Source organism: Xyrauchen texanus, chromosome 18, assembly GCF_025860055.1.
Source record: "Xyrauchen texanus isolate HMW12.3.18 chromosome 18, RBS_HiC_50CHRs, whole genome shotgun sequence".
Classification (NCBI taxonomy): domain Eukaryota; kingdom Metazoa; phylum Chordata; class Actinopteri; order Cypriniformes; family Catostomidae; genus Xyrauchen; species Xyrauchen texanus.
The window spans coordinates 25,613,544-25,627,639 of record NC_068293.1 but is presented as its reverse complement, the minus strand read 5'-3'; the positions used below and the strand labels follow the sequence as shown (position 1 = coordinate 25,627,639).

The 14,096-nt window shown below is 50.7% G+C and overlaps 1 protein-coding gene across 2 annotated transcripts in view; it reads left to right on the top strand.

Annotated features, from left to right (window-relative positions):
- Window positions 1-14,096, top strand: part of stxbp5l (syntaxin binding protein 5L) — a 252,949-nt gene that overhangs the window by 231,205 nt on the left and 7,648 nt on the right. For both annotated transcript variants that reach the window (XM_052148848.1, XM_052148847.1), the window contains 2 exons: window positions 1,136-1,499; window positions 13,327-13,492. In XM_052148848.1, coding sequence (XP_052004808.1) covers window positions 1,136-1,499; window positions 13,327-13,492 — 530 coding nt within the window. The remainder of the gene's footprint in view (window positions 1-1,135; window positions 1,500-13,326; window positions 13,493-14,096) is intronic.

Genomic DNA, 14,096 nt, shown 5'->3' with positions numbered 1-14,096 from the left:
GCAGTTCCGCTTAGCCATTTAACCACCTAACAAAGGTGTTAAATGGAAATCTGAAGGTCAGAGATGATGTACTACATGCTTTATCATCCATTTTGGTATGCTTTAACCCACATTATTTGTAATAATATCTCCTCACAATCTACTAAAGATTGTAATTTCATTAGAATTCAAAATTAATCAAGTTGAACAAATTATTTAAAAACAAATACTGTGTCCTGCAATTACATTTTTTAGAAATAAAACATAAATCTAAAACATCCAATGCTCAAAGCTTGCAGAAGAGAGACACAGGTAGTCTTATGATTGTAAATCCCCATTGACAGAAAATTAGGGTAGGAAACTATTAATTTCTTTATTTTGTTATTTAATTGATTACCTCATATGCCATAAAATAATACCTTGGGGCTTTTGCTCACTGAGGGCTCTTACTTTAGTCCTGGAAAATGACATTTGGAGCCTATTCGTGAGTGAGCTTTTTTGACCTGGTGGTGCTCATCAAGAGCAAAGCAAATTAATGGGTTAGTTCACCCAAAAATTCTCTCATCATTTCCTCACCCTCATGCCATCCCAGATGTTTATGGCTTTCTTTCTTCTGCAGAACACAAACTAACATTTTTAGAAGAATATCTCAGCTCTGTAGGTCCATTCAATTGAATGCAAGTGAATGGGTGCCAAAATTTTAAAGCTCCAAAATCCACATAAGGGTAAAATAAACATCTTCCAGACGACTCTGGTTGTTAAATCCATGTCTTCTGAAGAAATATGATAGGTGTGGGTGAGAAACATATCAATATGTATGTCCTTTTTCCATCACTTTCACGTTCTCCTTCTTCTGTTTTTGGTTATTAACATTATTTGGGCATATCTCCCCCTACTGGGCATGGAGAAGAATTTATGATAAAAAATTATGATAGAATTTTCATTTCTGGGTGAACTATCCCTTCATTTTTGGGTGAAGTAAACATTTGGAAGGATACATGTCAGTGTGCAGAAATCTACTCTTATCTTTAACCTACCACTTACTGCACTGTTGTGTCTGTGCACAATTTACTACAGCACAAGTGTGACATAGTGTTCGAATTCGGACATGTGACATTATTTGTTCTTGCTCACTTCTTCCTGTTTTCTATTTCAGCCACAGTATTAATGTTGAAGGGATCTGTTCTGCGGTTTTCCTTTCTGGACTGTGGGGGTACTCTGATCCTAAATCCCTATGAGTTGTGGCGGGACCAGCATGCTCCAGAGGACCCAGATCGACCCCGCAAACGAAAGCTGGTCAACTTCTCGCCCTCCTCCTCTCAGGAGGCCAGTGGAGATGGCCACTTAGCTTTGGTGTGTTCAGAGAGGCAGGCCAAGGTCTTCCTCATGCCCTCCCAGGCATGTCTGTACGTGCACAACATCACAGAGTCGTCCTTTGTGCTACGTGCCGATGTGGTGTCGGTTTGTAACAGCATTTGTCTGGCCTGTTTCTGCGCCAATGGACACATCATGACTCTGAGGTTCACATCAACATTTTGTTTTGTTTTACATTTGAGATGGTGTGTTGTAGAGGTTAAAGTTCTTTACTGCTAACCAAAATGTTCTTGGTTCCATCCCCAATTTAAAATGTACAATCAAATTTAGCAGTAATCATATACTGATATTCTCCATACAGCATATTTTTGTGTGCACATGCGTGCACATGCGAGTTCTGACTCTTGAGAGGTTGAGAGCTCCTGCACACATCAGATGCAGTGGTACACGACTTTACGACCTTGTGAATTCCAAAGCAATCACATGAATTTTCTCGCTATTCATCATTATTAAACAAGCCAGAGATTTTAAGTCCTTGTGGTAGTAATAGCTTGCTATTTAGAAACAACAAAAAAGAGACAGGTATGGCCAGGGGCTGTGCTATCTGAAAACTCTCCATCATTTACAGTTCTCTTACGAGAGGTTCTCTCGTATTGCATAAGCTAGATTACACTACGGGAAAGATTAATCTTTTCTGAGATATTGAAGCCAAAAAATGATCCTTAATTTTGTATCATTTGTCAACGCAGTGCAGCAACTGCAGACCTTGAGCGGGCTAGCTAGCGAGCTCATTGGTTGCTCTGCGGCAACTGCTGCAGCCTATAGACGAACTTGCGTGAACTCGCGCCCAATGAGAGGCGCCCGCGCACTCACTGTCCCAAAGCCCGCCAGAATGGCCGTGGCTAGGGTGCATATAAGCGCAGTTCGTAGGCTGGAACCCTGATTTTCATCTCTTCAGCGAAGCTCTTCGCATCTCTGAAACTGCAAGAAGCCGCGTTGCCGTTCGAGGGGCATCAAGCAAGCTTGGACAGCGCTTCGAAGAAGCCGGCGCCGCCACCTTCAGCCATCCTGCGAGCTACGCCATCCGGCGACGTATCCTTTTAAAGCAAACTAGTTCCTCAGTGAACTTCACAAAAGAGCACGAGCGTCTTTTTAAAGATGCCTCGCACCTGCGGTTCATGCCGCACCCCTCTCAGCGCCGGAGACCGCCACATCATCTGCGCTCTCTGCCTGGGACTGGGGCATGCAGAGCTCGCCTTCGCTGACGGCGGATGCGACCTCTGCGAGGAGCTTCCGATGTCGACCCTGCGGGCTCCACTCGAAGCGCTCAGGACCGAAGCCGCCGCGCCGCCTTCTGTTTCGCCGCGCCGGAAGAAGCGCCGCTCCCAAAGGCTTCCGGAACCGGGTTTAGAAGCGACTGTCTCGCCGGAGCCTCTCCCTCGAGCATCGCGTTCACCCTCCCCGCCCCCCCGGGACGCGCAGTTGCCACCGAGCGGCCGCACTGCTGCCACCTCGGAGAGCGAGGCGGAGGACAAGGGCTGCTGTTCCATCATGGCTTCGGACAGCGAGGAGTGGTCACAAGCCTCCTCATCGGCCCAGGAATCCAGCAGGACCCGCGCCAGAGTCGAAGGGGAATTGATACGCCTCCTCACACAGGCCGTCGACCGCCTCGGGCTCGAGTAGTCACCGCCCCCTGGGCAGGCTCCCAACAGACTCGACGGTTGCTTTCTTCAAAGCCGTCACCGCGCGGCTCCCTTCCTGCCGGAACTCCACGCCGAGCTCTCTAAATCGTGGAACGCGCCTCTCTCGGCCAGGATTCGATCCCACGTCTCCACCTCTCTCGCTTCAGTGGACGGCGCCGCCGAGAAGGGCTACTCTTCCATCCCCCGGTCGAGGATTCGGTAGCAGCACACCTTTGCCCGCCCTCCGTGAGATGGCGGTCTAAGCCAGTGCTCCCGTCTAAGGCCTGCAGAACTACTTCCGCCTGTGTTGGCCGCGCCTATTCCGCCGCCGGCCAAGCCGCATCTGCTCTGCATTCCATGGCCGTCTTGCAGATCCTCCAAGCGGACCTTCTTCAGGAATGGGATGAGAAAGGCAGGCACCCAGAGGCTGTTACAGATCTAAGGAGCGCGACGGACCTTGCCCTTCGCGCCACCAAAGCTGCAGCTCAAGCCCTAGGGAAGTGCATGGCCTCGCTGACTGTAACCGAGAGACACCTGTGGCTAACGCTAGCCGACATGGGAGAAGCTGAGCACTCCACGTTCCTCAACGCGCCGCTCTCTCCGTCCGGTCTCTTCGGTTCCGCGGTAAGTGGCATTGTTGACCGTTTTTCGGAAGTCCAGAAAGCCTCCCATGCCATGAATCTCTTCCTGCCTCGCCGCGCTAGCTCCTCTGCAGGCCGCCCACGTAACCAGCCTCCTGCACGAGCATCTTCACAGCGCCCAGCTCAACAAAGCCAGAATTCCCAGCGTCGACAGGGCGGCCGCCCCAGATCGCGCTCAGACAGCCGCCGCCCCCCCGCGGGCCTCGGCCTAAGATTGCGCTGAAACCTGAACAACCGAAGTCCTCCTAGCTTTGTTGAAAAAACGACGGCTCAGTCCCGCCGCGGCCGGACCACCGTCAAAGCTTCGCCCCCTGTCAGTCCCCTTCTCTCAGGCTACTACAGTGGTGAATTCAGCAGCCAACAAGCCGGTGTTACTACCCGCTTGCCTGCACTCAAACGCCGTTTTCATGGCGACACAAAAAGATCTTGTAAAGAGCAAACATGTCTTATGTGTAGAAAATGTGCCCACAATCCAGTGTTCACCCCTACACACAAGCATTACACTTCCCGTGTTCCTATCAGAGCACACTCACATAAAGCGGGCACAGCCCGCTCGAGTGTTAGAGTCAATAAACGCACCCACGAGCCCGTGTGCGCGTCCCCTCTCTGCCCGCTCTGTCACACGGCCAGCAAACACCTCTCTATGTGTAAGTCCCATGCCCGTGACTATGCTCGCGCATCACTTAACAGATGTGACTCTTTCCCCATTCATCTCAATCGGGAAGTCACTCACAGAACAGCATGTCCCTGCTGTCTGCGAGCAGTCATGCATAAGCACAATAAGCGCACTCACACATTCTGTTCAGCCCGCTGTGTACGGCAATCAGGGCGACTCGGCCATTCACCCTCTAGCGTTACGCTTCAAAGCGTGGGAAGCTATCCCAGGGATATGCAAATGGGTGTTAAGCACAATAAAACAGGGCTATTTGCTACAGTTCGATCGCCGCCCTCCCCGCTTCAGGGCGCGGCTCGAAACTACTGTGAACATGGAAGCAGCCTGCATGCTTCGTTCAGAAATAGCAAACCTTCTGTGCAAAAGGGCCATAGAGAGAGTGCCGCCTTCACTGAGCGAGTCGGGGTTTTACAGCCATTATTTTCTTGTCCCCAAGAAAGACGGCGGCCTCAGACCAATATTAGATCTCAGGGTTTTGAACAAGGTGCTTGCAAAAAGACCGTTCAAAATGCTTACAATCAGGAAACTCCTCGCACATGTGCGCCAGGGGGACTGGTTTATTTCTCTCAATCTGAAAGATGCCTATTTTCAGATTCAGATAAATCCCCGTCACAGGCCATTCTTGAGATTCGCCTTCGACGGTCAGGTTTATCAATACACCGTCCTTCCGTTCGGCCTGTCCTTTGCACCCCGTACTTTCACGAAGTGCATGTTTCGGCGCTCGCACCCCTGCAGAGTCAGGGCTTGCGAATTCTGAACTATTTGGACGATTGGCTGATTTTGGCACAGTCACATACGGAGCTTCTGTCTCACAGGACAGTTCTCCTCAGTCATCTGAACAGTCTGGGTCTTGCAGTCAATTGGACCAAGAGCTCACTACAGCCCAGTCAGGCAATTTCCTTCCTTGGAATAGAACTAGACTCTGTGGCAATGACGGCTCGCTTATCTACACGGCGCGACTAGCCGCGTCTTTTCAGATGAACAGCCTCACGCCTCTGAAAATATTTCAGAGAGTGTTAGGTTACATGGCCTCAGCCGCAGCAGTACTTCAGCTGGGTTTACTGTGCATGCGCCCGCTTCAGCATTGGCTAAACACCCGCACGTCTCGCCGGGCGTGGGCCACAGGCCGCCAGCCGATCAGAGTGACTCAGACCTGTATATCAGCTCTGCAGCCCTGGACGGTGGCTGAATGGTATCAGCGGGGAGTGACGATGGGAGCTGTATCTCGCCGAAAAGTCATCTCGACAGACGCGTCCAACACGGGTTGGGGCGCGGTCTGCGAGGGCTCGCCGGTTTTCGGCCTATGGTCAGTTCAGGAAAAGCTCCTTCACATAAATTGTCTGGAAATGATAGCGGTCGAGTACGCGCTCGTGCGCTTCCTCCCGGTCATTCAGGGTCACCACGTCCTGGTCCGTTCGGACAACAGATCTGTGGTATCCTATCTAAACCGTCAGGGCGGTGTCAGATCCAGGAACCTCTTCCATCTGACAAAACGCATACTAAGTTGGTCCCAGGGCCACCTACGCTCGCTGAGGGCGACGCACGTGCCAGGCCACCTGAACGATGGCCCAGACAGACTGTCCAGAGACAATGTTCCCCCAGGGGAATTGTCCCTGCACGCTCAAACAGTCCAGAAATTATGGCAAATATTCGGCAGAGCAGAGATAGACCTCTTCGCGTCAGAAGAGAACTCTCACTGCCCAGTATTTTTCTCGAAAAGCGAGGAAGCGCTGGCCCAGGACTGGCCCAACCGCCCGCTTTACGCCTTCCCTCCCGTCTCGCTATTGCCACAGGTAATGCAGAGGATCAGGGAAACGCGTCACTCGGTGCTCCTCATAGCCCCACGCTGGGAGAATCAGACATGGTTCCCGGAGCTTACGCAGCTGTCACTGACAGCCCCGTGGCCCATCCCAGTGAGAGCAGATCTCCTCTCTCAAGCTCACGGCACGATCTGGCATCCCCACCCAGAGCGCTGGGCACTGCACGCGTGGGTGATCAACGACTACCCGTCGCTTTGCCAGAAGGAGTAATGAACACTATCATACACGCTAGAGCCCCTTCCACGAGAAGACTCTATGTGTCCAAATGGTCGGTGTTTTCAAAATGGTGCACCGACAGAGACCTGGACCCATGGACATGTGGGGTGTCGTCACTGCTCGTGTTTTTACAAGAGCTGTTGGATAAGGGCAGATCCCCATCCACGCTCAAAGTGTACGTGGCGGCCGTCGCGGCGTTCGCCGAACCCCTGCACGGCCAGTCACGGGGAAAAAACGAGCTGGTCATCCGCTTCCTCAGGGGAGCTAGAAGGATGAACCCCCCGCGCCCCCCATCGGTTCCTATCTGGGATCTTTCTGTAGTTCTCGAAGCTATGAAAGCCCCCCCTTTCGAACCGTTGAATCCGTGAATTTGAAATACCTTTCACTCAAAACCGTTTTTCTGACTGCCCTGTCATCAGTTAAACGTGTGGGAGACCTTCACGCGCTGTCTGTCAGCGCTGCGTGTATGGAGTTTGGACCAAGTGACTCCAAGGTCATTTTAAAGCCTAGACACGGCTATGTCCCCAAGGTGATCGGTACTCCTTTCAGAGCACAGATTATTTCCCAGCATCCGATAGCGAACGCGACACAAATCTCCTTTGCCCAGTCAGAGCACTGAGATTGTATACTGCGCGCTCCGCCTCTTTCAGACGCGCTGAGCAGCTTTTCGTTTCGTTCGGAGGGCGCACCAAGGGTCTCGCCACCTCGAAACAGACACTGTCTAGATGGATAGTGGACGCTATTGCTGCCGCGTACGCGTCGAAAGACCTGCCATGCCCGTTAGGCATTAGGGCTCACTCCACCAGAGGCATGGCCTCCTCGTGGGCATGGTCCAACGGGATTTCCTTTCAGGACATATGTGTGGCAGCGGGCTGGGCTTCCCCCTCCACCTTTGTCAGATTTTACAATCTGGCAGTGCCCGCTCTGCAGGCAAAACTACTAGCGGTTTAATACGCTACAGCTCCCCTGGTGAGCTGCACTAAGGGGACACATTCCACACAGACCGGCACCGCCGCTCTGTTTTTCCCTTCCCACTATGTGCTTATGTATCACACACACACTGACCCGCACTCTTGCCGGCCAAATATTATTTCCCCACTCACAAGGGCTCCCCCGGGTCCCCCCACCCCCCTGGGGCTCATGTAGTGGATGCTTGGCGCGCACGGCGTTGACAATGGGTTCCCGTAGCGTAAACTAGCTTACGCAATACGAGAGAACCTCTCGTAAGAGAACGTCTCGGTTACCTACGTAACCTCGGTTCTCTCTAGATGAGGGAACGAGTATTGCGTAGCTGGCCATGCTCGCGCCACGAGCGATTTTCACTTCATTCAATGAAAACCAGGGTTCCAGCCTACGAACTGCGCTTATATGCACCCTAGCCACGCCCATTCTGGCGGGCTTTGGGACAGTGAGCGCGCGGGCGCCTCTCATTGGGCGCGAGTTCACGCAAGTTCGTCTATAGGCTGCAGCAGTTGCCGCAGAGCAACCAATGAGCTCGCTAGCTAGCCCGCTCAAGGTCTGCAGTTGCTGCACTGCGTTGACAAATGATACAAAATTAAGGATCATTTTTTGGCTTCAATATCTCAGAAAAGATGAATCTTTCCCGTAGCTTAAGCTAGCTTACGCAATACTCGTTCCCTCATCTAGAGAGAACCGAGGTAACGTAGGTAACCGAGACGATTTTAAACATTGACTGATAATTATTAAAAATTTTGTCAGACATTAGACAAATCGGATTTTGAGGGGAGGACTGATTTCATGACTGCACTAACAAAAAGTAAGTAACTATCAAATAAGATTAAAAAGAAAGTGCACCATTTCTGCCAATTATACTTGGATTTATTCTAAGTGCAAACAGAATTCTGAGTTGATTCAGTGAAGTGCTAATATAATTGTGTTTCAGAAGTGCTTCTCATCTGTGTCTCTATATGTTGATATCAGTATACTGAAGAAGATCCGTAAGATATTGTCCTTGTCAATGCGTTTTAAAGTTTAAGTTTTAAAATCTTGTTTTAGCACAGTGGTTGATTAACAGGTAGAACTTTCACCTTAGATGTCTTTGGTTCCACCGGACTCATGCTTGGGGAGTAAAAAAAATAAAAATAATATATCCACTATTGTGTACTGTTAATACAATTATATAATGGATGCTACATGCCCCTGAATGTATCCCAACTTTACATCTTAAAAAACATCTAGGTTAATATCATAACCTCCGTTCCATGACAAGTTGTGTCGATTAGTGACACTAGGGGTCGCTCTTGGGAGCCCCAAACACCTCTGATCTTTGAGAAAAGGCCAATGAGAATTGGCGAGTGGAATTTGCATGCCACTCCCCCGGACATATGGGTATAAAAGGAGATGGCTCGCAACCACTCTCAGGTTTTGTGCTGAGGAGCCGAGACAGCGTTCCGGACATTCCAGCGTATTGCAAGTGGCAAGAGGGGCACAACATCTTGTTCCCTTCATCAGGGAACAGAGGTTATGACAGTAACTGAGACATTCCCCTTCAGTCACTCACTCGACACATTGTTCCTATATGAAACGCCACAACTAGCTGAACTGTGTTACGTGGACTGCCGATGCAGGTGCAAGCAAGCTGCTGCATGCAAAATAGCAGGTGCACTGGTCTGCACGTAGCCTCCCCCAATGACCCAAAAGACGTCATGTAGTTTCCCACATCCCTGAGGGGGGGAAGAGACGTAAATAGTATGGGAGCAGACCTCGCCAGCCGCTGCCTTTTCTCATTTTTTTCTCTCCACAGAGTATTAGATTCAGCTGGGGCCCACTAATGCTGTTATTCGCGCCATGGAAGGTATTCTTTTCCTTTCCTATCTTTCAGGGGGAAAGACACCATGGAGACCTCATCCTGCCCGAAGGGAGGTTACATGTAGCAATACGTCACGTGGGCTGACCAGCTGCACATGGAAGAGGTGCGGTGGTAGGTCCTGCCTCAAAGGGGAGGAGCTTTACAACTGTGGAGAACTTACCAAGGTTCAGGGCATATTAGCACACATACTGGATCTGGCTGCCAATTCCTCTGCCAAACTTGTGAGCCACAGGGCTAGGGAGGAAGACGTCCAGGGTTCACAGGTTCATGAACTTGCATGGGAGAAGAAGTGCAGGTCTTCGCCTCATGGAGGGGAAAGGCGCTGTGCGCAAGCGGTATACCCGGCCCAGAGATCAAAAATCTTGTGAAGGTATTGGGTGTTGCCCAGCCCACTGCCCTCCAGATGTTTGCTAGAGTGGTACCATTGACCAGTACCCATGAGGATGCCAGACTCCTCGTAGAGTGAGCTCATATTCCCAAAGGGGCAGGCGCAGCGATGCCGTCCACGATATAGTTGGCAAGCCTCTGTTTGGAGACAGCGTTCCCTTTCCGCTTTCCACCAAAGCAGACAAAGAGCTGCTCAGACCATCTAGAGTTCTGCGTACAATCCAAATAGATGCACAAAGCACACATTAGCCACAGCAACAATAAGGCTGGGTCTGCCTCCACCTGGGGCAGCTTCACTTGCAGGCTTACCACCTGACCCCAATAGGGGTTGTGGGAACCTTTGGCTCATCTCAAGATCACGTGAGAACACTCTGGACTGAACTCCAGGCAGGTGTCGCTGCCAGAGGACGCCTGCAGGTCCCGAACCTAAGAGAGGAGGTCCTGCCTCAGGGAAACTTGCCAGGTAGGGGCTGTCATGAGGAGCGTGAGATCCAAGAACCAAATCTGATTGGGCCAGTACGGCGAACAAGGTGACCTTTTCCTCGTCCTTCCTGACCTTGCACAAAGTCTGTGCAAGCCGGCTCACTGGGGGGAATGGACATTTGCGCAGCCCCCTGGCCAACTGTGTGCCAGCGCGTCTGTGCCGAGGGGAGCCCCTGTCGGAGAATACCATTGCGGGCAGTGTGAGGATTCCTTTGCCGAATCGACTCAAAAACAGCTGGCCCACCTGGGGGTGGAGTCTCAACTCTCCCCTGAGCGTCACCTGTCGCAGCAGCACGTCCGCTTTATGGATGGGGCCGCCTGGGATGAGTGATCCACAGCGACCTCAGTCGCAGCCTAGCTTGGAGGCGTCTGTCGTATCCATGACGCGCCTGGATGCTTGCTGTAAAGGAACCCCTGCCTGTAAAAATGCAAGGGCTAAAGGAGTGGCGGCAGATCGGCGTGATGGCCATGCGATGTGTGCCAAGGCACCATACCATCTCGTCACTCAAGTCTGAAGCCAGTGCTGGAGTGGGACTGCCGTACTCTGCCTGAATGACTTCAGGGAGTTCAACACTGACTGTGCACACTCGCTCATGAGGCACACTATCATGGAGACAGAGTCTAAATTCTTCCCGAGAAAAGAGATGCTCTGAACCGGGGAGAGCTTGCTCTTTTCCCAGTTGACCCGAAGCCCTAAACAGCTGAGGTGCCTGAGCACCAGGTCCCTGTGCACACACAACAGGTCTCGAGAGTGAGCTAGAAACAGCCAGTTGTCGGGGAAGTTGAGGATGTGAATGCCTACTGCCCTAGTGGGGCAAGGGCTGCCTCCGCAACTTTCATGAAGATACAAGGCGACAAGGACAAGCCGAAGGGGAGGACCTTGTACTGATACGCCCGGCACTTGAAAGCAAACCGCGTGTCAAGGTTAATCCGAGACGTGGAAGTACACATCCTTCAGGTCTACCGTTGTGAACCATTCTTGATGCAAGACACACGTTAAAATGCATTTCTGCAAAGAGTGAGGGAAAACGCTCTTTTTAAAAAAAAATTGTGGGTGCGGCAAACTCAAAACAAAAGGAAACACAAGATTTACCTCCCGGCCCTCCACCAGGGGGACAGAGTGGTCCTGATACCAGCTGCAGGGTTCTGGCAGATGTCTCGATCCTTGGGTCGTCTGTCTCAGTGGCGCTTAGGAGCCTTCCTCGGGGTCCTAGTGCTAGGTCGTGAGGTGGGGGATGGCCGCATCCTGCGGGGGGGGGCTCTACGCTGGAGCCGAGAACTGGGCTCGGGCTGTGGCGGGAGACACCTGGATGCCCTCAGCGAGCAGACAGGGTACGGGATCTTGAGCCACGCCGGGGCAAAATGTGTTGTATTGCCTCTGTCTGCTTCTTCACCACCGAGAACTGCTGTGCAAAGTCCTCGACAGTGTCAACGAATAGGCCAATTTGGGAGATGGGTGTGTTGAGAAAGCGAACATTGTTGGCATCCCTCATCTCGACCAGATTCAGCCATAGGTGGTGCTCCTGCATCACATCGGGATCAGGACTACCCATGTGCAGCTCTTTCAGTTCCTTGGCCTGATGTACTTGCAGGTGGGCCATGGCATTCAGAGCGGAGGTGGCCTGTCCATCGGCACTGTAAGCTTTGGTCGAAAACGTAGTCCTACAGGCCCCGGAGGTGAGTCCCAGGCGATCCCACCAGGTGGCAGCGTTTTGCCTTATCCACCTGAGGGATCGCTTTGTACCCCTCGGCCACCCTGCCATCGAGGGAAGTAAGAGTGGACGAACTGGGAAGTTGAGCTTGGACTGAAAAAGGTGTCATCCCGTGAGCGGCGCACTGAACCCAGGAACCAACCATGCAAGCATGCCGGTCAGCTCTGCGTCAGCCTCAGACTGTGCGGGCAGACCCTGGGCGTCCAACATCGCCAACGCGCTCTCCGATGCAGCGATTGAAAACTCATCCTGCTCACTTGCTCCAAAAGAGACATTAAGCTGGCCCTGAGGTGAGCTGATCTCATCTTGGAACACAACAGGGGCAAACGAGCATGCTGGGGAATGGGAGGTCCGCAGGGATTCTCCCGCGGGCTGCTCCCATTGATGTCCCAAAATAGCCTCCAGCGCCAGCCAATACGGCCTCATACCCGTAGGTAGAAGGCCCGGCGTGGGGGGCGGCTGGAGCGTCTTTCCCCCAGAAGAAGGAAAGCCGCGACCGCAACATTGCTATGTTCATGTTCTCACAATAAGAACATCAACGGTCCACGAACGCTGCCTAAATGTGATCGCTGCCCAGACACGTGAGGCAGCTCCCATGGCCATCGGAGGTTGAGAGATAACAACCACATCCAGGAACTACACAAAGATGTGTTTTGCTCTAATAGAGGAGATATTCTCTTTTGCAGGAATATATACAGTTTTAGCGCTGTTGAAGCGCCCAGGGTCGTACTCTGCACTGATCGTGCAGAAGGAGAGAAAGCCGCTGGAAGGTGCCGTATATCCAACAGCATACGCTTCTTAGAGGTGAATGGACCGACAGTGGAATTCAGCTCGCTGAAACACAACCACTCGGGTCCGAAGAAAAAATCTGAATGAGTAGTTGCGTGCCAGCTCCTTTTTATACCTGTATTTCCGGGGGAGTGGCATGCAAATTCCACTTGCCAATTTTCATTGGCCTTTTCTCAAAGATCAGATCAGGGAGTTTGGGGCTCCCAAGACACACAAAAAGCTTTACATATCTGCTTTCAAAACTTTTGGAGTGCCTTGCCCCACAGACTTCCATTGTAAGCAGGGCTTAGCAAGGTATTCTGGGCTCCCTTACTGTATATTGATCAGGGCTCCTTTTCTATTAAAAAGATACAGTTTAGAATTTGTTGTGGGGTCCCACTGGACCTGTGGGCTCCTAGAATCGTTATCACCTTTCACCACACTAGCTATGGCCCTGATTGTAAGTATATTACTGTAAATGCAATATTTGCTGTCAATAGAGCTTAACTTGTATTTAACCGAGAACATTCCTTTAATACCAGCTCAAACCTTTTTGATCCTCAACTTAATCTAATCTAGATTACAGGAAACTGCTCAATCCCTCAATAAACTCTAAACCTCTAGTCAGCAGAACTGCAGTGTGCTTTTACTGTCTTAAAATCAAATCCTGCATTCATTTAACTGCAGTATAATATTTTAATGCAAATTTCTTCATTCAGTGTTTTCACTGACATTTCTAATTTCTTTTTTGAGGTCAAAGATTTTGGAAATGCAATAGTTAAACCTGGCCTCCTTCCCTTTTCTATATGTGTTTTGTACAGCCTTCCCAGTTTACGACCACTGCTGGACGTCAGCTACCTGCCGCTAACGGACATGCGCATTGCCAGAACATTCTGCTTTACCAACAGAGGACAGGCGCTGTATCTGTGCTCCCCTACAGAGATACAGAGAATCACTTACAGCCAGGAGATGTGTGACAACCTACAAGTGGGTTTGGCTTTGTGTGTGCATGCGTGCATGCGTGCGAGCGGGCGTGCATGCGTGCGTGCTGATGGTGTCTATTGAAGTGAAATGTCATGCTTGTCATAGATGCTTTGAGCTCTACTGAGCTGAGCTCTGCTGCATCTCTGCTGTAATTTGTGGCTCACAGGCTGTCATTCTGTCCTCTCTCCCCTTCTGTCAATGCCTCTCTCTCAAAATGTTCAAAATGACATACTACCATACTATTTAAACTGTTTTTGCACTATGAGGTATGTATGCACATAATTCAAATGCTCTACTGAATATGCATTGAATTCATATACATAGACCTTCAACATGTGCCAAAGTGTGCAGAATACAACCAGAGTACACTGCGTTGAATACTGTATTTAGCAATGTAACGTGCTAGACTTGACCTTCCATTCCCAGTGTGAACTGGATAAATCTCACAATTTTATTAACAAATACATATTTTCCCAAAATTACATTCAAAAATTAAGGTCATGTGACAATAATGTGGCATAAATACTACTGTTTATTGTTGCATAATAATGTGTACCATTTAAAATGCTATTTTCTGCCATATTCTGCACTGGCATGGCTAGACCAT